The following is a 24,176-nucleotide window of genomic DNA, read 5'->3' on the forward strand; positions in this document are numbered from 1 at the left end:
GTTCCATGCGGAGAGAGTGAAATTGGAGTTTAAGAAATTCGGGAAACTGTTCGAGTCTTTGGAATTCAAGAGCAAAAGATTTTTTGGAGATGGGTTGCGATGAAGTCCTCTTAGAGAACTGAGCAGCCATTTGGGCATAGGTGGGAGTAGAAGAAGAATTTTCTTCATCGGAGAGATTTTGCAGCCATTCTTGCTGCGATGATTCTGCGTTCTGCAGGCCATAAACCTGTTTATCTGCGACAGAGTCAAGGGTGGGGTCGATGTCGGTGTCGTCGGATTCCGCATCACGCGCGACATTTTCACTCGACGAAAAATTTTCATTGTCAAAAGCTTCAATAAGGGATTTTGTCATAATAGGTGTGCTTCCTGCGTCGCCAGCAGCGCGATTGGAGAGTTCACGAGTCGACAAACGACTCTGCTCACCTCGCGGATTGCTGGGGGACTTACGGGGACCCAAACCAAGCGGTGGATCGGCCTTTTTTTTTTTTTTGACGAATCGGCCATTTCAAAAAGAGCACGTGATATACACTGCTCCTGTATCATATTTAGCATGCCATCCTTTAAGGGTGATGCGGTGGCTCAATGGTAGAGCTTTCGACTCCAGATCGAAGGGTTGCAGGTTCAATTCCTGTCCGTGTCAATTCCTTTCATTTTACTTTTTTGCCATACTTTACCGAAAGCAAAGTTAAACTCGTCCTTCGGAAAGTCTCCAAAAGCTCTACGAATTTTAGTTCTATTATTCTAATATTTTTATTCCTGCCAATTCTATGAGCATGACAATTCTCTACTACAAACCTATTGTTGAACAAGTGGTTCTTCGTCCGAGTGTTCGTCGATGTTGAATAGTCTTCCATCAACGTCTTGCGGTGTTTCTTCGTTCTCTAACCCTGCAATATCGTCCTCATTGTCTCTGAAGTCTTGAGCAATGTTGGCACCTTCTTCAATTTCTTCTTCGTAATCGTCTTGGAAGTCGCCAAAGAGTTCGTCTTCTTCGTCAATATCGGGTACTTGAACGTAGTTTCTTCTTCCTGGCGATCTGCGGAAAACCACCGACGCTACCCTATCCAACAACATTCTATCAACAGTACGAAGGGTCTTGAATACAGCATACAATCCAGCAACAGTGTAGATTCCACCTCTGACAATCCTATTAACAACGACATCAACTTGGTTATCTTCGATAGGATGGAACTCGTCATCGTCAAGATCCAATCTGATTTGGCCAAAACGCTTGAATCCACCATTTCTACGAATGCCTCTGTCGTAGACAAACCAAGTAGCGAAACAGAAAACAAACAACGGTACAAGCACTAACAACAAGAATTTTCCACTGCTGATTTCCTTGCCATAATGGATATTGTACTCTTTTTCCTTCCCAGGGCATGGACGAGAATCCCAGGTATCGAACTCCTTCCCACCAATACATGTAGACAACGGAATCTTTCTATAGCCTGTAGGTTCGAAATACTCAAATGCGTTTTCTTTCTTACAATAATCGTTCTTTCTATCCGTAGGAGACAATCCCTTAACCAACTTACAGGTGTTGTCCGTGTCCCTATAGAAGTTGTAGTCACATTCGAAATCCCTTCTGGTACAGGAACAATTTCTAGTAACCTTGAATCCTTGAGTTAATGGTGCACTGCCAATGAAGCAGTCGTTGTGGCCCTTGGCACGTCTCAAGTACTTGGATTCATGACCAAACAAGCAATCGTTGGGCAACAATGGATGTCTCGGAGACCAGTAGTCAAAATCGTCGTTCGCTGGGTTGTCTAAATCCAATTGACATTGTCTACGGTGAGCATTGGTAAAGTCTATAGAATATGCAATGGTCGATTTCGTATCCCCGCTGGCACGCGCAAATATGAGGAACTTTCTGGACGTATCAGAAGGAACAGTAGCCAAGTCGTCAATGATTACAGGCTTCTCAGCGAATTTGTACTTCACCCATGTCTCTCCGTCATCTAACGAATACAATAATGTATCGGTTTCCTTTGCATCGACCAATACTATAATAGTACCTCTGTCACCATACTCCCACATAAAGACTCCTTGTTGGATCTCTTTCCACGTGATGCCTCCATCGTTAGACATGAAGGTAGATGATTGTTCATACGAATCCAAAGAAGCACCTACACTTCCTACACCAATCAATAAACCTGTAGCAGAAGAAGACGAGAAGGTGTCTCTATAATCTGGACGCTCGGTGAAGCCATGCAAGTGTAACGAACACCTGTCCAACGGTTGGTTGGTACATGGATATTTATTACCTAGCGAATTGGTAACTGGAGGAGTCAACAAAGACCATTCTCCACCATCGTTGTGAGTAATCATAGTCTTTAATTTCTTGTTGGTGTCCTTTTCAGCTCCGACGACATTGGCAATGATTACACCCTCTAGACCGTCAATTCTGTCGTAGTCAACATAACCAACACGATTTCTGTTGACTTTCTCAATTGACAAAACATAAGATGTACCATTGGAGTTCGACTTCAAGATGGAACCGTACTCCTCGTTCTCTCTAGAGTTGGTGGTCACATGCATAAAGATGGCCTTTGACTGTGAATCGAGAATAGTGTACGCCTGTTTGGAATCCACGTGGAAATCAGATGGGAAGTCAGCAGCTGCAAATTGTGATCCGTCTATAGTTACTTTAGCTTCTAACTCACTCTTTCCGTCTTTGACAGTAACAGTGGCTACAACTACGAAGTTACCTGTAATGGCATAGCCAACAATATGATCAAATAATGTCAAAGAGCTTTGAAAGTAGTCATCAGAACCTTGTAAAGACAATTTTCCAGAAGATCTGTCCAAAACAGAACAGAACACCAAATCATCTCCACTATGCTCTTTGCTCTCAAGGAAAGGACTAATGAAGTCACACTGGACAACCTTATCCTTAAGCTGGTTGAAAGTACTACCTCCATCTTTGGTAATATATGAGAAATAGTCGCAATCAGGAGAATCAACATCGCAATTATCGGATCCATACCATATAAACATGTTTTTGTTTGTCTTATGGAAACTAATGGCTCGAGAGTGCAAAACAGCCTTGTTTGGAACAGCAGTCTTTTTGAAAGTGCTTCCTCCATCATCAGATAAATATATTATATCGGTATCTGTCACCAAGACAACCTGCCCCTGAACATATCCTACGTAGTAAGCAATGATATTGTCTGCAATAGGAACCTTGTTGAAACTGACTCCACCGTTATTGGAAACATAGACACGCTTGTCACTGGTTCTCAACACAATGTTCTCACTCTTATATTTATTTTCCTCATCAGCATACTCAACGTAGCTGTACAGTTTCATCTCACCTTCAAACTCGAGGAAGGTGGTCACAACTTCGTCCTTACTGTCTCCTCCTGGTTTGGTGTTCCCACCATCACCATTGCCATTAAGGTAGTCGCTACACTTGAGTTTCACATCTGATACAAAATCTTTCGTTGATTTCTTGTTCATCAGACACTTGTCTCCGTCAATTAGAGCCTTGTCAGGAAGTGATAACTCCTTTTTGCCTTCTTGACGACAAATGTGTCTAATAGCTCTGGGGTTGGGAATACAGGTATTACCTTTTTGAGAAATCATGAAACCTCTGCTACATTCAAAGTCACGTTCACCACACTCACAGGGATCATCGTAGACCTTTACGTCTTCAAAGAGTTTGTTTACAAAACACTTTGCGTCCTGCTTTCTTCTCTTGAACTTCTCCTTGTGGCCATAGACGCAGACAGGATTGTTGTCATCGGTGACTCTGGCATAAACTTCTTCAAAGTCGCTGTCTGCACACTGATTACCACCAAAGGCAGCAGAGAAGTCAAACGTGTAGAAAACTTCTGAGAAGTCTACATCATGCTGGTTGTCAGGAGTTTCGTCGTAGAGACCAGAAGCAATGAACTTGGTCGACGTTCCATCTGTCGTAGTGGTTAAAGTAAGTGGATAGATGGGAAACTCAAGGTGCCCTTCAACCCAACTACTACCCTGATCCAAAGTGTAATAGTATTTGCTGGTACTCTTTCCACCCTTTTCAGCATAGGGAATCGCCAAGATAACGTTACCCTGATCTCCAAATATGAAAACACAGGGTTCGTCAATTGCCTTTTTCCAAGTTGCACCACCATCTCTCGAGATCCAGGTCTGCATTTTGTTCATGTGCTTGGCCAAAGACTTACCCTTGCTTCCTACTGCCAAAAGAATTGCTGGGGTTGGGCCAGTTACAAATTTGCCTTCTCCATCTCTTTCAGCAGGAGTCAACAAATGCAACGAACAACCATCAGAGATCTTACAATCGTCTTCATTAACCTTCAATAAGTCCCAGTCTTTACCATCGTTGAAGGTGAACTTGGACTGGATGATTCGCTTGGAGCCACCACTGATGATGATGTCTACAAGATCGTCTTCAGCATCGTCACTACTGGCTTCGCTTAAGACATTGGCCAACCAAGCTCCATCCACAGTTTGCACTTTCTTGACTGCTCCGTCTTGGACATCCTCCAAGACCTTCTCAAAGCCTGCACCACGAGAATCAGATGCGTACAACGTAGCAGCCAGGAATCTATGATTCTCTGCCTTCATTACGGCTAAGAACATGGACAGGGGAGACGAGTCGAGAAATTGCATAATGCCGTAGGCAAAGTCTACTTTCAAATCCGACAAGTGGAAATTCTCTGCGTCCTTGGATGTCAACAAAGACACCTTGGAGAACACACTGAACTTATCGTTTTGAATTACAACCACAATGAAATTCAGTTCTACGGCTATGGCGATGATAGAGCCAGTTTTAGTAAAGTGACTGTGGAGTTCCTTGGCATTCTTGAAGAAGTCGTCAGACTTCAACAACTTGGATTCTACAATATGGCCAAATGAGTTCAATGTGTTGACAGAACATAAAAGGGCATTATCAGAGCCCACGTCGATTTCCTTAGAGGCATGAACAAATTTACAGATATTGGCTTCAATTGGAAGCGGCTTCAACGACTTGAGCCCATCTTCAGTATAGAAGAACTTCTCTCTACAATTGCCAGCCTTTACCTCACACTCACGGAAACTAATCAAAAGCACATTTATGTTTTTCGCATTGTAGTGAATATTGGGATATGAAGAAATTTCATAGCCAGACGAATGTTCAAGCTTGACTTTGGTCCAGTCTTTGCCCTTATTAACAGTGAAGTACATAGAGCTAGTTCTGGTAAAGGCAAAGGCTCTCTCTGGGAAAAACGGATCGAATTCTGTTTGCATGATGTTGTCACCTTTGGATTCTTGAACGTCTTGGAAATTGACCCCATCATCAAACGAAATCAGAAGAGCTTCGTTTCGTAAGACTAGGATATTGGAAGAGTCGTCAAAGAATTTGATACTCCTAGCCACAGATTTTTCGTGTCTGGAAGTCACTTTTGGTTCGAATTGGGTGTCTGCCCCGATCACCATAGCCAACAAGGCTAGGAGGGCAACGACCATCACTTTCCACGGCTTGTGGTGGAGATCAATCATGCTGAATCCAGTAGTACAAGTAATAGATTGACTGGTATAGCTATGATAAGCGAATGGTAGCGATCGAAGCTTCAAATAAAGCTGAATTGATACAAAAGTATAACAAAATGAAGATAAAACTAAAAGATGAAGAATCCAAAAGAATCTGTAGAGTCTAGCAGGAAGAAGAAACAAAAAAACCTCGTACTTTTCGTTTGCAACTACAGCAATCGCTTATTATCCTGGCCACGGCAAGAAGGTGCGGGTCTTCACCGTGAATATTTCACTAAATTACTGAATCCTTGGGGATAATGCACGTGACTTTCTATAATAACCTACATCTCTATATATAGAGTATGCCTTGATTGCTCTGGTTACGGGAAAGGCGATCGTTATACGTTACATTATTCTGGTGTTAAATTATACTACAGAATTTGCATCTCTATGGCATCTCTATGTAGTTGAGATATCTTGTCTGGCTGTCTGGCTGTGTAGTTGCTTGCTCGGCCCCTTTTTCTGGAACTATGTAGGGAGGAGGCTCGGGTGGGGCATTATGCAAAACAGGCTGGTGTTCTTAAGCGACTGAGTGTATTCAGGAATAAGACGAGTGTATACTCCAATAACCACCGTTCTGTTGAGCTATGTTTATTCTGTAGGTATCTTTTCAGTGGAATTGTAGTCGTAGACAGTGAGTTTCGTATGCGGCTCATGAGTTGCCTACTTAGTCGAAATTTTTCACAATTTTCACCCATCCATGACTACTATGATAACTCATCGGCAACGACGCCAAGGTAGTCCGAATGTTTGACCACTCTGATGTAGCAATTCACGTCTCCACCAGTGATACTTTCTCCGTAGAACTTGTTCAACTTGAATGTGTTGGCAAGTAGACTATTGATGAACTTCTCCTGGTCAAGGACGTGGATTCTCACCACCAGACTTTTATTCTTGTTCAGAAGGATATCGAAGTGTGACCCTTCTCCAATGAGTCCATATGCTTTGCTCAAACAGGAAAGAATCACTGATTTCCATGTTATACTATCGATCTCTACTTGTTCGTATTCAGCTGCTAGTATGTCATTCTGATAAACCTGTGGATCTGGAGTGCTACCATGGTTAGTATCTCAGTTTAACTGTGTTTTCATTCTATATTATTCACTCCTTCACGTACACTTCAAGACTCAAGTAATGCCATTGACCATCTCGTACAACGTACTGCTGGGGTTTTGTCATGGTAGGCTACTTGGTGTCTGGAGAAAAGAGTCGATCTATGAAATCATGGTGGTTAACTCATCTCGCCATACTAAACTGTCTGCGGCCATTTTAGTGTGGATGCCAAATTTTGCACCTACTCAGATATCAATAGCGATAACCAAAATTTGCTTCAACAAACAATTCGCTAGAACGTGTAGAAGGCTGTTGTTCAGTCACTGGACTGGTAGTTCGATCTGCACTTCACAGGATGATTCCTGTGTGGACAGACTTTGTTCGTCACATTCGTTGGTAAAGCCAGTTGGTGTAGGTTTCGAATTTTGAGCACTACCTTCGGGATAGAACCCTGTAGCAGAATAAGGATTGTTCTTGTTGGGTTTTGTAGGGTTGTAGACAAATCGATTTGTGTTTGTGATTAGTGGGAGATTTTCCTTGTTCAATTCGTTGGCTAGGGAGACCCTTCTGTAGTGGCTAGGGGAGTTAGAAATGTGACTTGGAGTGGACCTAGTATTATCAAAATTTGCCGGCGGAGTTGGTTGTAATACCCTGTGGCTTCTGCCGCTTCTCAGATGTTCAAATCCGTTTGGAACAAGAATAGTAGGCTCAAGAGGAATTAATTTGGAGCCACGAGGAAGCCAATCTAGTGCTAAAACTGGCAATACTAAGATTGGTTGCGGGTATACGGCGCAATTGGCCGCGACAAGTGGTACTACATTGAGGTCGTTCGTCGGAAAGTTCTTCTCTGGTTGTCTCTTTGGTAATTGGCTCTGTTTTCTATTTGTAGTTTGGTTATGGTAGATTTGGCGCCCAAACGGTGTTCTATATTCCAGTTCCGGGCAATAATCTCCCCAGAGGCTCCTCAAATTGCGAGATCTGAATATAGTGGAATTGCGTAGGCGCAATAATTGGTCGATATCATAGCTTATCTTGGCCATTGTGTGATAAGGGAAAGTAACAGAGAGTAGAAGCGCTGAAGCCAGATGGTAATTTCGCAGCTATTGGGCAAAATAAGAAAATATGCGCGAAGTGAGGAAAAACACGAATGCCAAGACTGAATGAGAGCACAGAGAAAGGAGAGCAAGAGATAGAGAGGAGAGATATGGAAACGCTTCCGAGAAGGCCACACTATTGCTGTGGTTCCCGTGTGAAAATAGCTTCAAATAACTACGTAATCGCATAAGTGTAGAGAAAATATGGAACGTTGAACGTTAAAACGAAAATAGCGAGAAAAAATAGCGACATAATGTGAATTTCAGATGCTCATTGTTCGGCGGAGATCGTCACTAAAAGCGCAAGGATCTCTCGGTAGAGAGTGGAAACGGTGCCGATCTCAGACAAAGAGAGTACGGAGGTCCGCTCAGTGCAGGTGGAAGGAGGGCGGTCGAGGGGAGCCGGATCCAAAACCGTTGCTAACTCTGCAATAATATGACTAGATAATAGCCTTGGTTGGCTAAGGAGATATTTTTCGTGCGGGATAAAAGAAACAAAATTTAGCCATGACAGTAGATAAGAAATCGCGTAGGCCGCAGAAATAATATTCCGGCGAGAGACTGAGACTCTGGGCAGAGATAGGGATAGTGGACACGATAAGAACACGGGAAGAAGCCTCCAGAGTTTGTCAGCTGCGGACGCAAGAGCTTGAGGGAGAGTAGAGACTAATAGATTATAGACGTTGCTGGGAGACTATGAAATAGGCTAGAGTGAAATAGACACGGTGAATTAGAGCTGCCGAGCAGAGAAGCCCCTGCCAATAATTTAGTGCGGAACAATATCTCACATATTCATGCTGTAGTGAGCAGGGGAACAGCGCCAAATTGGTGCGAGGGGCTAACGAGGATTGGCATGACTTGATTACTCCTATTCATTGTGCCAGTGATGTAGCCAATTCCACATATTCTGAAACGTCTCAGCCTGCTGATTCCCCGTTCTTGACTGAAATTATGCAACTGAGAAATGCCCCTATTGGTGAAGTCACCAACAGCGATAGCTACAAAACCGTAGCAGCCTGGAGGGGACGGGCGCCATCTGCGACAGAAAGTGTTCAGACTAGTGACGGAATCTGGGCAAACATTCGTCTCCTTGTGGAATTGGACTGTTATCGTGGCGGCGTATCTGTGGCCTGAGGTGGATTTAATGCAGTCGGCCACCCAAAGTTCACAACGGTGAAAGCTGGGGAAGCGAATAGTGGAGATGATCTCACTGAGATAGAGAGATAAGCTTCTGGCTTGTGACTATCTAACGTGCAGAGGAGAAACGCGTTATCGGAGTACACCTTCCATTCTACTGATTTGGTCTGCTCTGAACGTGGCAGGCCAGCTAGACGGCGCCGGGACGTTGGCTCGTAACCTGTTTCTGTGGTGATGGTAAACGGTCAGGCTAAAGGCGATTGTGTTAGGCTGGCACAATGAAACGGTACCGGGAGTGTCTACAAATGTAGTGGCGAGCATTGCTTTTTACCGGGACCTGAGGATGCCGGCCACAGAGGAGGTAGGGCTGCTACAGACTAACGGGGCATTAAGCAAGGCACCGACATCACCTGAGCAAGTGGACAGACACCGTCCCCGCGGTAGTCCGCTAGCTTTTGATGAAAGACGACGGACAAACAGAGAGCCCACGGCACTTCCGTGGCACTGTAGCAGTAGCAGATGTACCGGCAGGTCTGAGATGTACGACGCAGAACGGAGTTAAATAGATAAGCACCAATCACGGCGGTGCAGCGAGAGCACCGCGCAACCTTTCGAACACAGATACGGAATGATAATGGTGTGACATGGAATTCTTGTTTCTCACAATTACAATTAGCTAACAATGAGACAGACCAATAGACGGTGGTGGGGTGCCGCGAGTTGATAGGACAGCCTCCTAAGACCGTGGTGGGAAACCGTTTGGGTGTCGCAACGGCGATTGGCCCAGGGCATTGTTGGTTGTTCTACTGTAGCAGTATTGTGCATGCTCTCGCTGGGTCCCATCTGCCTGGCCTCGCTGGGTCTGTCGCTATTGTTCCCGCTCCACACACACTCCTCGATTGTAGCCAGATTCGTGCTGTCTGCTGTACCCCTCCATGTGTCAAACTGTCCGGACGGATCTCCACAATTCATGAAGAAGCCCAAGGACTTGGGCTTTTAGGGAAGTGTATTGTTGGTGGGTCTCCACATTGTGAGGGTATTATTTGCTGATGCATACTGTTGCAGTATCCAATCAGTGGCTCCCATCCTAAAATCTCTTTCCATCCACTCTTCGTCGCCGTAGAGCTTCTTCTATATACTCGGTATTGTCACTGGCTTCCGTAGGCTACTTTTTGTACGCTCATTTTTCACACACAACAACTAGCACACCAGTTCTGCCAGCTCTATTCTATGTAGTCAATAATATTTCTCGCACTACCGACTGCACTATACTCGCTAAGCTCCCCCACCTCTCCCTACGCGCACACTCTCTCCCTAACTCTCCCTAGCTGTCCTGCCCAGAGCCAGCGACAACCGTTTTTCGCACTCTCGCAAATCCACTAACCTCTGCTATTGTCACTAAAAACCTCTCCCTGCTTCTTTTCCTCTACGGATTCTTCACCATCGCTCCATCACTAAGCACCATCCCTTCACCACACCACCCCTTTCCCTCTATCTATTGTCCCGTCCAGCCCTCTCCAACATGGACACACCGCACGACTGTGCGTTCATCGAGACTCTCACGGGCCGTCTCCAGCTGTTGTTGCCCAACCGGACCGGCCACTCGGTAGCAGAGGTAGAGTTGAACCCACAGTTCATCGTCACGAAGCTGATACTCCTCAACATCCACACTGCACGCGCCGACGCCATATCGTACATCTTCCGGTGCTTTGGAAGCAACCTATCCGCTATCAACGACGAAGCTAATGGCACCCGAGTACAAGACAGAGACGAACGCCTGTTGGGCTCTACGCTTGTCCTCTGTAGAGTACTACTGGAGATCCTCAAGAACAATTGGAAAAGAGAAAAGACACTTATGAACATCGACCACACCGACTTGGTGCTGAACTACTCCCGCTTCTACTACTACGACAGACCGAACCCCATCGACCCCGATGCAGTGGTACCGTTGCTCGATATCTTCATCTCGTTGTTGTCGCCCAACGTGATGCGCAAGGTGCTTCTTCTCGTGAAGAAGGAAGATGACCCAGTGCCGCCCTCTTCAAACTCAACATCTAAGGCACCACTACCAGCAACATCTTCGTCAACTGTATCTCATACTCCGGCCAGCAGCAACTACAACGTCACTAATTCTAATATCAATGCTAATACTGGTGCTAGTAATACTAGTAATATAAATGCCAACATCAGTATCAACACTAGTACCAATGCTAATATCAGCATACCATACTCAGCTTCTGACCATCTGTCCGTAATTCTGGACATCCCTAGCATCTACACGGAAGATATCGACAACCAGATCGAGGTCGTTCTCCGCTTCCTCTCGTCAGCAAACCCCGAAGAGTACTACGACTACATCTACAACAAAATCTTCAAGTACTCCGTGCGGGAGGAAATCATACCATTCCCCGTACTCCAGAAATACGCTCCCTTGGTCAAGTTCATGTTTTTCTCGCGCGAAAACAGTTCTCGTATTGCCGAAGACATCACCAGAGCTGTGCCTCTTATCAAATCGGTCGCCTGGAAACAGGCTTTCATTCTCTTTTTGGCGTACTCCATTAAGGACCAGACTTTTTCCCGGACGCAGGACTATGACTACATTATCAGACTTGACCGTCCAGAGATGCAACAACTTGTCAAAAACTTGTTCGACTTCTGCAGCACCATCTATGAAGACAGTTTGACAGCCATACCTTGTGGTCCTTTCACATTGACCTGGCTTGTGATTCTCTGCCTAGAAGATTTCGTAGAACTAGACTGTGGAAAGCCGCTCAACAAACTCCGCATAGCATTCAACAAACGACTCAAGTTTCTCGTGACGATCTTGAAGGACTCCTCCAACTTGGTCAACTTGGAAAGCTTTGATTCGCTCATCAACATGTTCCACCTAGCGGCCAGACTTGAACACCACAAGTTGTTGGATCACCCAGTGTATGCATTTTCACTCAAATATTTGGATACGACCCATACTTATTTGATCAAGTACGGCCTGCATCATCTCAACGATTTTGCCCAAGATGAAGAGTTTGGCCTTAAATACGACTACTTGCTAGTTAACTTCTACATTGCTGCACTTATGCTTAAGCCAGATCAGTACTTGAACATTATTATCCAGAACTACAACAGCTACAGAGAAAACCTCAAGGAGGTCAAGATCATCATCAAGATCATAAAGGGTTTGTCTGAGTTGGAAAATGCCAGACCTCTCTTTGAGAAGATTATGCAGAAGATGGCTTTACCCTTGAAATCTATGATATTTGGTTCTATCAAACTCTTGAGACAGTACGATTTGGAAAAACAACAAGTTCTGTCGTCACAATCATCAGCAGCATCGCTATTTTCAGATATTATTAGCATAGAAAGCGGCCATTTTGGCAACTCGGCCGAGATCCAGTTCAGTAAGAAAACCATCTTGGACCATTACATCAACGAGATTTCTCCCTCTACAACTTCCAATCTCAACAATTCAGAAGCTCTTCAAGAAGAGCTTCACACGCATACCCATTCAACAAATCAATTCGTACAAGATTCTTCATCCCAGTCTTCGACTACTTTGAGCCGCACTCGTTACAGAGTTGCAAGTACTATAGAGGAAATCCTCGCCGATGCATTCCATGTATTCATTGCCTGTCCAGACTTGTACTTTAATGATTTCCCGTTAATGTCTAGTGAAAGTTTGGGGAGCCAAAACCAAGATGAATTGTTGCACACAATTGTGCAGTTCTGTCAGGAGATTGTGGTACCATTGCGATATGCTTTCAAAACAAAAAGTGTTATACAAGAAGATTCAAGATTGTTCGACGCTGCCTGCGCCTTGTCCATGAGATTTGTAGACGAGGACACTGAACTCGTAGCGAAATACACTGTTTTATCTACATTTGCCAACTATACGACTTCAAACTACATCATTCAGTCAATTTGTGAGGCAGGAGTTCTGTTATCACTTACTGACCCTAAATTCAAGTCTATCTTCTTGTTCATCAACAAGTTCTTACAACGTAGGGAGGCGTTCAATCCTATAATATGCAGCAACAAGATCATATTGGATCCAAACACGAGCAGTGTATTTGAGTATGGAGGTGGTGTCGTCCATGCCATCGAGAAGATATTGCTCTTATCGTTGTGTACTCACGATATCCAATTCTACAACATCGCTAAGGTCACCATGAAATGGTACTGCAACGAAGTTAAGAAGCAGGCTCATTTGTATAAAAACAACGGACAGGATATCGACGAAAACTTGTTGTCTACATTTGAACAAGTCATTAACGACGATTTTGTCTTTACTGGGTTTGTCTCTTTGCATAAACGTTTTAGAAACATCTTGAGAGATGCAAAGCCTACCAAATCATTGTACCAGGTCTGGCTTGTTATCTACAATCGCTGGTTGGAGATGTTGGACAACAAAACATCCCTAAACGATGAGAACTTAGTGTTCAGACATTTTACTGGGTTTTTAGTTTCCACCTCGGGATGTTTCTTATCAGAAAAATTTTCCATTAATGATCCAGACCAGAAGGAGAAGTCGGCTAAGTACATTTCTGAGTTTTTTGACAAGTGCATTAGTCTTTTGACTTCACAGGACTTGGTCATAAGGGTAGTCGTAAAAGATGTTTTATCCAACGAATCACATTCGGATGTCTACCATTTGATATCCACAAAGTTGATGAATGTTGCCAACCAGTACTCGGAGAAGATGGTGTATAACGACGAGGCAGTTTTATACATAGAGCAAGCTTTAGTCATCATAACTACCATGATTTCAATCAGAAACGATGGTGCCTTCTTGTTGGTATCATTCTTACCTACGATTTGTGAATTCTTCTTAAAGTTTATTCTGATGCTTGATAACGTGACTGATCAATTGCGATTGAAATTGAGATTCTGCAAACTTGGGATTGTTCTAGAAACAAACAGATCCAATGTCGGCCTCCAGGGAGCCTTCAAGTTGAGGAATTTCTATGCGAAGGCATCTGCAGAATGGCTAGAATCATCTGTTTTTGGGGACGAGAATGGAGATGATTCTGTAAACACTTCTTCAAATGTTTCAGTGAAGTCAGGTAAGGATTCAGAAATTGCCTACCTCAAAATAGACTTGGCTGTTCAATGCTCTAAGTGTCTTTCATTGCAAGTCGAAGAGATCGTCTTGGAAGTTCCTGATGGAACCAAGGATTCCGAGATAAGGAAGTACAAAGATATTGCCTTTGGCAACTACTTTTCGTTGTTCTACAAGATTATCCAGAAATATGCTGCTTCAAATATAACTTCAGGAAAGTCGAGACACAAGTTAAACCAAATTTCGGATCATGTGTTAAAGAGTATATCTAACATCCTACAATATGATACCGATATTGGAATGCAATTTGTGTTGCCTATGGGCTACCATGAAAACAAAAAGATTAGGTCTATTTTCCTCAATGTATTTTCAAATATGCTTGCGTCTAGAAAAAACAGAAAAGTGAAGGAAGATTTTTCAGAATCTCTTACTCTGCAAATTACTGATTTACAGGATATATTTGGAGCTATTGCTGAGGTGGCTTCTTCAACTGAACATAACCTTTTGGCGTCGTCTTTGTTTGGTATTTTCTCGTACACGAAGAAATTGGATAATTTGTTCAAAGTTTTGTTGTACGATGAAGTGAACACCGTTTCGAGATCGACTGATATTTTTAGAAGAAACTCAGTGCTCACGAGATTGCTTTCAAATTATGCTAGAGACCACGGCTTGGATTACTTGGAAAATACGTTGAAACCAGTAATTGAAGATATTGTAAATAATGAGGTTATTTTTGAAGTTGAAAAAGTAGACCAGGGTGACTCTGTTGTTTTCATGAAGTACTTCAACAAGTTGGTGGATTCTATTGTGCTGTCAGCAGAATCACTTCCAGACTCGTTCAAGTTTATTTGTGCTGAGGTCTATAGATGCGTTCAGAAGAAGTTTGAAGATGCTGCTCTAATTGCAGTGGGTTCATTTGTTTTCTTGAGATTTTTGTGTCCTGCCATTATCAGCCCAGAAGCTTTCTTTGGTATAAACGTAACAAACCCAAAGGTGAAAAGGACATTGATGCAATTAGTGAAAGTGCTACAAAATACGGCAAATGGCTCATTGGGTTTGTTGAAATGGCCCGGTTTAAGTTCGGAAGTCAACGAATTGAATAACGCGCAAAAGAAGATATTTGAATTCTTGAAGCACGTTGCAACCCAAAAAGTCAACGGATACCCCTTCCAGCCACTTGAAACTAAACCAGTTGCTGAAATGAAGTATTTGTGCAAGTTTATTTACACGTATTTCACAAGCATTAAGACGAAATATCTCACAGGCAAGATTAATGGAAGTTTACACCACAAGGTGAGTAGCTTCAGAGTATTTGATAAGATTGTGAAGGAACTCGGTCATCCTAAGCCATCCGTTCAACTTCAGATCACTTCTCCATTCAAGAACTATGATCCAAACAACAGCGCAAATAACCAGTACAATGATTTCATGACGAAGATGTCGATGAATCAGGTAGATAGACCGACCGATTACCCTGTGATTCACATTTCCATTTTTGGTGATGGTACACCTGTTGTGACTGTCAATTTCAAGTACCTCAAAAGCGTTGAAAATGACGTCTATTTGTTGGTGTATAAATTATTTGAGACTGCTTCTCAAGTTTGGGAGAATAAATTCTATATGGTGTTTGATTTTACTGAGTTCATTTTTCTTCCAGAATTAGGTGCATTGTACGTCAGTTTGGTGAAGACGTACGCCCCTGAGCAATTGTTCAAGAACTGTGCAAGGATTTACTATTTCAATGTTCCAAGAAGCAATTATGAAGGACTTACTAAATCTATGAAAACGTTGAGAATGATTGGATATGAATACGGTACTAGAATCTATACTTACTCTCAAGTGGATTCTCCTGAAATCATTACCAAACTTTGCTTAGATCCCGATACACTTGCCATCTCTCGTGACACAAAGGTGACATTCAATCATGCAAAGTTGTATGACGTTGCCACAAAGGAATTCCTACCAATTAGTATCAGAATTGGTAGAAAATGGATTCAGATTTGTTCGGAGGATAGGGTTATCTTCAAAGGCGAATTAACGGTCACAGATAGCTTTGTTCCCGTAGATGTATATCGTTTAAGCGATATCACAAAATGTGAAATTTCAAGAACCACAGATCATGATGACGAATTCTCTATCTACTTGAACTACGAGCACCAAGTTGTATTGAGATCATACGAGAGACTGGAAATATTACGATTCTTGTATTTCACTACGTCACGTTTACCAAAGCAAGCTTCATTTGCCGAAGTAGACAAGGACATGGAACATGGTGAACATAAAATGCATTGGTTTGGACGTTTGTACAACATAGTCTTCCAAGGATTACTCTGTAACGATGAAGATGTCAGATCTTCTGCATCTATATTATTCGGATCATTGTCGACTTACTTTGATATAGATTTTCGTATCAAAAGCTCACATGCAAGAAGCCTTGCTTTTCCAGCAGATTCAACATCGTTTGTTGTATCTATATCCACTCATTTGGCGAGGGGTATTCCAGAAATGTCCTATAGATTCTTCAAGGCGTTTTTCGACAACTACGAGAAGTTGCCAGAAGAGAATAAGTTAAGTTCCATCATCTATATTTCTCCCTGGATCGACAATGTCTATGACTACATCTGTCTTGAGAATGAGGAGAATGGCCCAGGTAGAGTTGCGGAACTTGTAAGACAGTTCTGTAGAATTTCATTCTTGAATAAGGAACACATTGCATTCTTGAATGACTATATTTGGAAGAAACTCTTCTCAGAGCCTAGATTGGCTTCGACCTTAGTCGACGAAGTTGTTGCTTTCGCTATTGACAACAAGAACGACGGACCTGATTGGTCTTTCATCATTGCGGTTATCAGTCCCTCTATCGAAGTATGCGGAGAAGTGGTCTCAAGGTTGATAACCGCAGTTGGAAAAGCAAAGAAGAAGGATTCAGCAATTGCGGCCAAGAGTAAGCTATTTGAGATTAGAGTATTGGTGAAGATTTGTGCTTCATTGTTCTTCAACTCATATGCTCTTGCAAGATTATATCTTCCTGATATCGTCTTCTTTTGTACGCTTTTCATTGACAATATGTACTTGGATTTTGGTGCTGATTTGCAGAAGTTAGTGATCAACATTATCCAATCTTTCTTACACAAGCCGGATCTAAGCGACGATGAACAGCAGGTGGTTGATGAAACCATTGACTATTTCAGCAGTCAAAGGGCTAAAATGCTTTTTGGAGTCACCAGAGATATTTCCAACTCTGGTGCTGATGCCAGTCAACTTTATAATAGAGCATCTAACTTTGAAGTGTTGTGTGACTACTTGAATGATTTTATCGGTGCCTTAGGTTCAGCAGAAGATAAAACGACGTGGAGAGCCACTTGGTGTTCTTATGCTATAGATGTGGCTTTCTCGAAGGAGTCAACTTTCCAAAGTAGAGCTATTTTGGTTGTTGGCATTCTTTCGAAGTCTGGCATTAATGATTCCACCGCATGCAGAAGTTTGAAGTTGATTGCCAATGGAGACATAAGTACTTTGGACTTCACAACAAGCATATCCATTGCAACTGCACGTATACTTGATGGTTTGCCAGCCACTTCGATCCTTCCACCGGTTCTTATATGGCCACAATTCTGTTTTGGATTGATGAATTGTGCTGCTATCTATCAGCCTTCTATTCAATGCTTGGTAACAGCAGTTGTGAAGATCATTGAGATTGGAAGTGACTATGTAGAGAAAGCTTTCCAGCAAAGGGTCTACTTGGAACCATACATTTCTGACTTTGAAAAGTCACACAATTATGAAATTACAAGAGAAAACTTTGGTGTTCACATATTCTTCACTTTGACTCAGGGATTGAGGGTGTCGCAATTCAGACATACGTCAGTGCATTGTTTGCAGAAGTATTTCAAGGTCAGATATAAGCACAGAGACAGAACATCGATTTCAGGATTTTTCATTTACAATAACGCCATTGCGTATTTGGTTTTCATTTACTTGAGTCTTTCTGACGCTGCATTTGAAGAATATTTGGAAGAAATTGGTTTGGATACAGACTACGTTGTTGTGGCAGAGAATGTACGCCTTCCAAGCATATTGGTAGACTTCCTTTTGATGGATACTGACGCTCCACGAATAACGCTAATTCACGCAGCATACTTCTACGATTCGAAGTCCGTGGATAACTTATTCAAGACAAAATTCTTGCATATTTTTGACTATTTGTTCCAACAAAAGGCAGATATTGGATTCATGATCTACCACATTGTGAAGTCCACATTAGAGGAGAACTTCTTGAACACTACATCATTGGATGTTGTTGACACTATTGCAAATATCATGAACATTGTTTATACCGCTCCGAATTACTCTGTTGAAGTGTACAAGAAACAGGTGAGAAAGGTATTGGAAGACAATAAGGTCACAGTGATTGGAGAAGACAAAACAATGAGAAAGGTCGATGACATCGACACAGAAGAAGGTTTCGAAGTCGCCATAGGAAGTGACATGAGAAAGCTACAAATGATGCTCTACAGAAGCGCATGTTTGTTTGTTGAAGGTTCTAGATTGGAGGATTAAGCTGCAAGTACAGGTTTGCAACTATAGATTTAAGTTGGTTCAGTAAGTTTTGAGGTTTATGACATAATGACAAACTAGATAATAGTAAATATAGGATTACAATATAGACTATGCGATGCAAATTATTAGGCTATTTTAGGATACAAATAGCATGAAGAAAATTCTTCAAGTGACGTTTACTTCTTCATCTGTGAAGTTTTCTTTGCTGAATTTCGAACTCTCTACGATGCAAGCGGAACAATAACATAGTTGCTCTAGCATCTTCAACCGAAGAATGAGCTGCCCCTTGGATTTCCAACTTCAAGAAATGCAGAGTCAACTTTTTTAAACTAGGAGTCTTACCACTAGCAATGGCACGGAAAGGCTTGTGTCTGGATGTGTCACGGATGAGCGATTTTGGATGTGAAAGAAACAACGCTTCCAAATCGTGGTGGATGGCATGACCCACTAAGATTCTGTTCTTCAATAAGTCTGCCGTTCTCTTCTGTGCCTCTTCAAATGTAATGGCTACGTTCATGTGTTTAGGAGAGACACCGCTAACCCAAGTTCTCCAATCGGTGACCTTTTCACGAGGCTTTACAAACTCATCTAGGATTGTATGGCCATAGAAATTCACTATGGATACTCTAGCAAGGGCAGACTCTGTTCCTTCTGGTCCTACTCCTACAAATTCACAATCCATACTGAGATACTTTCCCGGCTCTTTCTTTCGGTGGTCATTTCCCTGCGGTATAAGAGAGACTTTGGAAGCTTCATCATTACTATTGACAATATCATCAGTTTTTATCTCGTTTTCCTTAGTCCAAAGTGTGAGTTCTATAGGTGATAAATTTGCTTTAGGTGCATTGACTGCTATGGATTTCTCAACAGCCTTGATTAATTTCGAATCATTTTTATTAGACGAAGATTTTGTTTTTGGTTTCGTAGCTTTTTTCTTCGTTACAGGACTCTTCGATATTTTTGAACTAAGGTTCTTCCAATTCAGAGAAAGGGTGGACATCGTTATTGAACTAAATTATGAAAAGGGTAGGCGATGGTCTTCTCTCTTTATCAAAAATAAATTATATATGGGGATGCTCATCTGGTCACGTGAAAATGTCTAAATCATATCTGATAGAGATAACAAAAGTTAAGAAACTACACCTACACTTGCTGAAACAGTAACATTTAGTTACAACTCTCCAGAGTCGTGTAATATTCACATAATCGGTCTGATGTTCACACTTCGATAACTACATAACCTAGTAGAAATGTTAGAACTAAAGAAAGAAGAAATTATTCATACAGGACGTATATTCACTTAGTTCAAAACAGTTACATGGAGAAATATGCTTGCAAAATTCACATCAAATACTACGAAAATATTCCTGAATATTTACAAAGCATTAATGCTGCTCATATTGTAAACTTGAAGCACCCATCTCAATTTGTCTATAATTTCCTGGCATTGTTCCACGCTTTCTGCCTCTAGATCGTATTTCTTTTTTATAGTAGCGTCTTTGGTATTTGTAGTAGATGCATCTAATTGTTTCTGGATCACTATCTTGAAGTGGTTGGGATTCTTACTGTTTTTGTACTGTTTCATCTTAATGACCTGAGTAATATGAAACGAACTGGTTTTCATCATCAGCTCCTTATAGTAATTGTTGTAATTGTAATAATACAAATGGTGATGGTGGTGATGTGATTGTCCAGCACTCTGTGCTGAGAGAGGGATATCGTTAGGATTGCCTTTAAACACTATATCATCCGAAGGTGTAAGATGGATATAATCACCATCGATGATCAATGATTTTTCAATCTTGTTGAGGATTGTTGTTTTCTTACGCCAAACCTTCCACTTGAAATAAACTGTATTAAGATTGGTAGGTAGTTGTGGATTCTTGCCTGTCATGATGTCATCCAAGTACTTATTGGAGCTTACCTTGTTCTTCTTAGTAGCCAACGAATCAGGAACTTTATTGCTGACTTCTGACGTAGGCTTACTGACTGTTGTAGAATTGTTCGTATTGAGAGTTATGGCTTGCATCTTTTCTTCCAATTGTTTCTTATCTGGGGTGATATGCATTGTGAACGTTGATTCAGAAGGAGTAATGGTACTCATCATCAGATTCTCGGTCGATTCTTGTATAATGTTCAATTTATTTTCGGACGGAACTAGTTCAATCACATTGCTCTCTAAATCAGAAACTCTTTCAACTTCTTTCAAGACTCGATTGTTGGGATGCAAACTAGAAGAGTTCAAATTCGTTTGGAATGAAGAAAAGTTTGGATTATTTCCATTTGTCTTGGATGAATCATGTAGCAATCTGAACTTGTATTTGGATGACATGAGGCCATGTTGGGAACAAAACTTTCTGAGTACCAGCCCAACTGTTGCACCGCGAGATGCATAGAAAATGGAGTAATCACTTACCTGTGTCATGCTTAAGGAATGGAAGACAATCTTTAGTTCCACCTTATTCTCTTCTTCGGCAGGAGCAATTTTTACTGGAGTTTGTACAGAATCATCTTCTATGATATCATCTATGCTTACTCTTCTCTTTTTGTACTCATCCAAGCCTTTCCTGAATTCCATGGCCAATGGGGTCTGCTTTTCGTTCTTCTGTATTTCCTGTTCAGAAGTTACTTTGCATAACGCCAACTCCTTGGGATTGTTATAAGACGATAACAACCTGGATCTGTCCAAAATACCAAACGAACCATAGTTTTCTCCGTCTTCGTCCACAAGCTCTAATCTCCAGTAATTTGGATTCAATAGCATTGGGTCATTGAGGTCATCCTTGAATTCTGGAAGCTTACAAAGATTCAACAATATATAACCTATGCAGTCAGCTATTGATACGTTGTTGTTAATGCTCAAGTCCTTTATCACTGGTTTGTTGTTTGGAGGTAAGAAAACACTTAGAGTTGCCTTCTTCGCTGCGTCCTCTACAACTCTATAGTCGGCAAATGCATAATAGTTAAGCGGGTTGACGTCAGTAGATCTGTGCCGAAACAGAATCATCGAACTGAGGTTAGACTTTTTGGTGCCATTGGCCGCAGTCGGGTCTACTTTTTCGAAACTTAAGGAGGGCTTTTTTGCGTTCATAGAACTTGATGACTTCCCACCAGCTAACAATTTCGATCCTGAAGGTGTGGACGCATTCTTGAAATTCGAGGTTCTAGACAAACTTTGCGTATCAAAAGAGTGTGCTCGCTTCTTCTTCCTGTTCTTCTTGGATGTGAATTCGTTGCTATTTTGGTTTGGAAAAGAGTACATGTTGGAAGTGTCGTCGTCGAAGGAGTCTAGCAAGATTGACGAATCCAAGATAGAATCAGTTTCAATGTCTGTGAAAGCCGAATCCGTTGAATCGTCATCGTCGTCTTCACCTTCATCTTCACTAAACACTTCATGATCTTCGTCGTCATCGTCATCATCGTCCTCGTCCTCGTCCTCGTCGTCATCATAGCTATAGTCTTCATCACCCAGATCCTCGTCTGAGATGTCATCTTCGTTGTAATTACGTACTACATGACCTGTAGCATCTACTGGAACCCCAAAGTCAGAGTCTATGGTTACCACATCGCTGTTATCTCCTCTATGCTTGCGTTTGTTCTTTCTTTTCTCGCCGATTGATTCTGTTTCTGTCACTTCCCCGCCTTCGCTGAACTCGTCGTGAGGATTACTCAACTCCTCGCGAATATTCTCTAACTTGTTTTTGTCAATTTCTAGAGATTGTGTATGAGGTTGAGTGTTGATCGAACTGTCATCTTCGCTATCGGAGTCACTACCACCTACTTGCAGAGAGCTGTTACTGTTGTTTCCTCCGTCTATATGGAAGAACTTCAGAATGCCTGAGCTCGAGCCTTTTTTGCCTCGAATGGTCTTAGAATACAAGAGTCCAAAGTTGTTCACATGGCTGGAGCTAGCTGTTCCTGATGACTCCTTCTTCATCTCTGTAGCAATAGCTGGTTTCTCTTCTACACCTGCATCTTCAATTTCGTAGTTGTCAACATTTGAATCTTTGCTGACTGGCGTCGGATCAGGTTCTGCAGCCACTTCAAAGTCAATGGGCGAGGTCTTGTCGTCTGTCTGGACATCGTTGATGTTATCCAACTGGAGCTGACGTATTTGTTGCAACTCGTTGTTGCGTCTGCTTTTCCTTCTGTTGTGTCTGACGTGTTTGCTGTGGTTATGTGTTGTGTGTGTCGAGTTGTGGATCGATTTCTGGACGTGTCTGGCTATATGGAAAGTCACCGGAGGGGAATCAGGCACTACGGTCTTAGCAAGAGGGAACTCGGGATCGTCCGGAGACTTGTAGGCGATAGGTCTAATTATTCGCCGCGCGAAGTCATCTGTGTCCGATAGGGCAATGTACGAAGCACGGAGCTGTGCTAGTAGATGGGCAGTTTCGTACGGAAAAGCCATTGGAACATAGTATTGTGCTAAGGAAGATTGAGATTGTGAAGAGGATAGCAGAAAGTGAACAACGCAAAGTACGTGAAGCTACGTTACGATAGCCGTGTGGAAGTGGGTATTCGAAATACCTGGATGATGCAAATCAAATTCAAGAGTCTTGAACACGAATAATTGATATGAGAAACCGTTGAAATAAACACTATTCACTGCTATTGTGGTTTGGCATATAGACAGATACAGATATGCAATGTGGAGTGCGGCAGCTGGGAGAAAGACTGAGGAATATGAAGCCCACAGATGTCATCTGATGTAAAAGTAAGATACAGGAAGTAGAACTGTGTTGGTTTCCGAGCAGAGCAGCTCCGAATAACACGTACACGGATACCGTTTACTGTTTGCTCGGAATTGAATACTTCTCCAATAATGTCAAATAAGACCATTAACCTACATAGGGATGGCCGGAGTGAGTTCCACATACAGGTCTTGTGCAACCAACTCTAGGTCATGTGACAGAACCCCTGAGACTGGCTGGAGTAAGACCAGGAAATGGCTTCTACTTGTATGTGTTTGCAAGAGAAGTCGTATGAGAATATGAGTTTAGTCTCTCCTACATATTGTAGTAGATTCTGGAGTATGTATAGTCTCCTATTATGTTCATGCAATCCAATTATATGAGCGTATTGTATGAGTATACAGTATGAATAATTGTATAGGTGTAGTACGTTTATACTCAAACACGCGATACAATCTACTCATCCTTCTGGCTTCTGAGCTCCCACAATAACCCACTCTTCTCAGTAGCAGTCTGTCCAGACTGAGTTCGCTGGGCCGTTGGTTATCTGCCCATAAATTGGTATTTAATTTTGCAATCGTACTGCACCCTTCCGCACTAATTTCATCATGGGTGAAATTTGCGCCATTCTTGGCCACGGCCAGCTTGTCACGCACCGCGCAGCACGTGGCGATACACACGTGACATCTCCTTTATTTGCTAATGCTGGCGGAGTGGAACTAACAGCAACGGTACAACTATTCATTCTTGCAATCATTGGTGGCATTCTCAGCAGCACCAATTCCGAGGCAAATCAGTGTGAGATTCGGCGGAACACCCACTATATCCCGTGTCGATACGTTACAGTTAACTTCCGGCTTTTTCACGTGTCCCATTGGAGTGTCTGCTTGCCATAATAACAGTAACACCATACAACAGAACATACCAGAGACAACATCAAGCTATAGTCTGATTTGTTCCATCTGAATAGTCAAGTCAATCGCTATAATTGATTTACCGTTATTGTCGATTACGACGTTGACAGCCATAGTATCCGATAGTACTATCATTGTTCTTGAT

At 42.3% G+C, this 24,176-nt stretch overlaps 6 protein-coding genes across 6 annotated transcripts; 1 reads left to right on the plus strand and 5 right to left on the minus strand. All coding sequences in view use genetic code 12, as the record gives it.

Moving 5' to 3' along the window:
• Positions 1-795: 795 nt before the first annotated feature.
• PICST_53535 (predicted protein) lies at positions 796-4,740 on the minus strand (the record flags this gene model as incomplete). The annotated part of the gene is made up of 1 exon (XM_001387119.1): positions 796-4,740. A coding segment is annotated over one exon (3,945 nt), but the record flags the coding sequence as incomplete, so codon positions are not given.
• Positions 4,741-6,230: 1,490 nt separating this feature from the next.
• Positions 6,231-6,702, minus strand: PICST_29148 (predicted protein; the record flags this gene model as incomplete). Its single annotated transcript, XM_001387120.1, has 2 exons — positions 6,231-6,576; positions 6,641-6,702. The coding sequence occupies 2 exons, from the start codon at positions 6,700-6,702 to the stop codon at positions 6,231-6,233; spliced, it is 408 nt and encodes a 135-aa protein (XP_001387157.2).
• A 194-nt stretch (positions 6,703-6,896) lies between these two features.
• Positions 6,897-7,616, minus strand: PICST_29149 (predicted protein; the record flags this gene model as incomplete). Its single annotated transcript, XM_001387121.1, has 1 exon — positions 6,897-7,616. The coding sequence occupies one exon, from the start codon at positions 7,614-7,616 to the stop codon at positions 6,897-6,899; it is 720 nt and encodes a 239-aa protein (XP_001387158.2).
• A 2,684-nt stretch (positions 7,617-10,300) lies between these two features.
• Positions 10,301-18,423, plus strand: IRA2 (Ras GTPase activating protein RasGAP/neurofibromin; the record flags this gene model as incomplete). The annotated part of the gene is given in 3 exon segments (XM_001386882.1): positions 10,301-10,815; positions 10,829-10,929; positions 11,079-18,423. The coding sequence occupies 3 exon segments, from the start codon at positions 10,330-10,332 to the stop codon at positions 18,421-18,423; spliced, it is 7,932 nt and encodes a 2,643-aa protein (XP_001386919.2). The 5' UTR covers positions 10,301-10,329.
• Positions 18,424-18,607: 184 nt separating this feature from the next.
• REX4 (3'-5' exonuclease) lies at positions 18,608-19,423 on the minus strand (the record flags this gene model as incomplete). The annotated part of the gene is made up of 1 exon (XM_001387122.1): positions 18,608-19,423. The coding sequence occupies one exon, from the start codon at positions 19,421-19,423 to the stop codon at positions 18,608-18,610; it is 816 nt and encodes a 271-aa protein (XP_001387159.2).
• A 280-nt stretch (positions 19,424-19,703) lies between these two features.
• PICST_66688 (hypothetical protein) lies at positions 19,704-22,931 on the minus strand. The gene is made up of 3 exons (XM_001387123.1): positions 22,439-22,931; positions 22,119-22,360; positions 19,704-22,070 (listed from the first exon to the last, which is right to left on the minus strand). Exons 1-3 carry the CDS (start codon positions 22,832-22,834, stop codon positions 19,799-19,801), a joined length of 2,910 nt encoding a protein of 969 aa, XP_001387160.2. The 5' UTR covers positions 22,835-22,931; the 3' UTR covers positions 19,704-19,798.
• Between the last annotated feature and the right edge of the window lie 1,245 nt (positions 22,932-24,176).

The sequence above is a fragment of the Scheffersomyces stipitis genome, chromosome 1 (genome assembly GCF_000209165.1).
Source record: "Scheffersomyces stipitis CBS 6054 chromosome 1, whole genome shotgun sequence".
NCBI classification, from domain to species: Eukaryota; Fungi; Ascomycota; class Pichiomycetes; order Serinales; family Debaryomycetaceae; genus Scheffersomyces; species Scheffersomyces stipitis.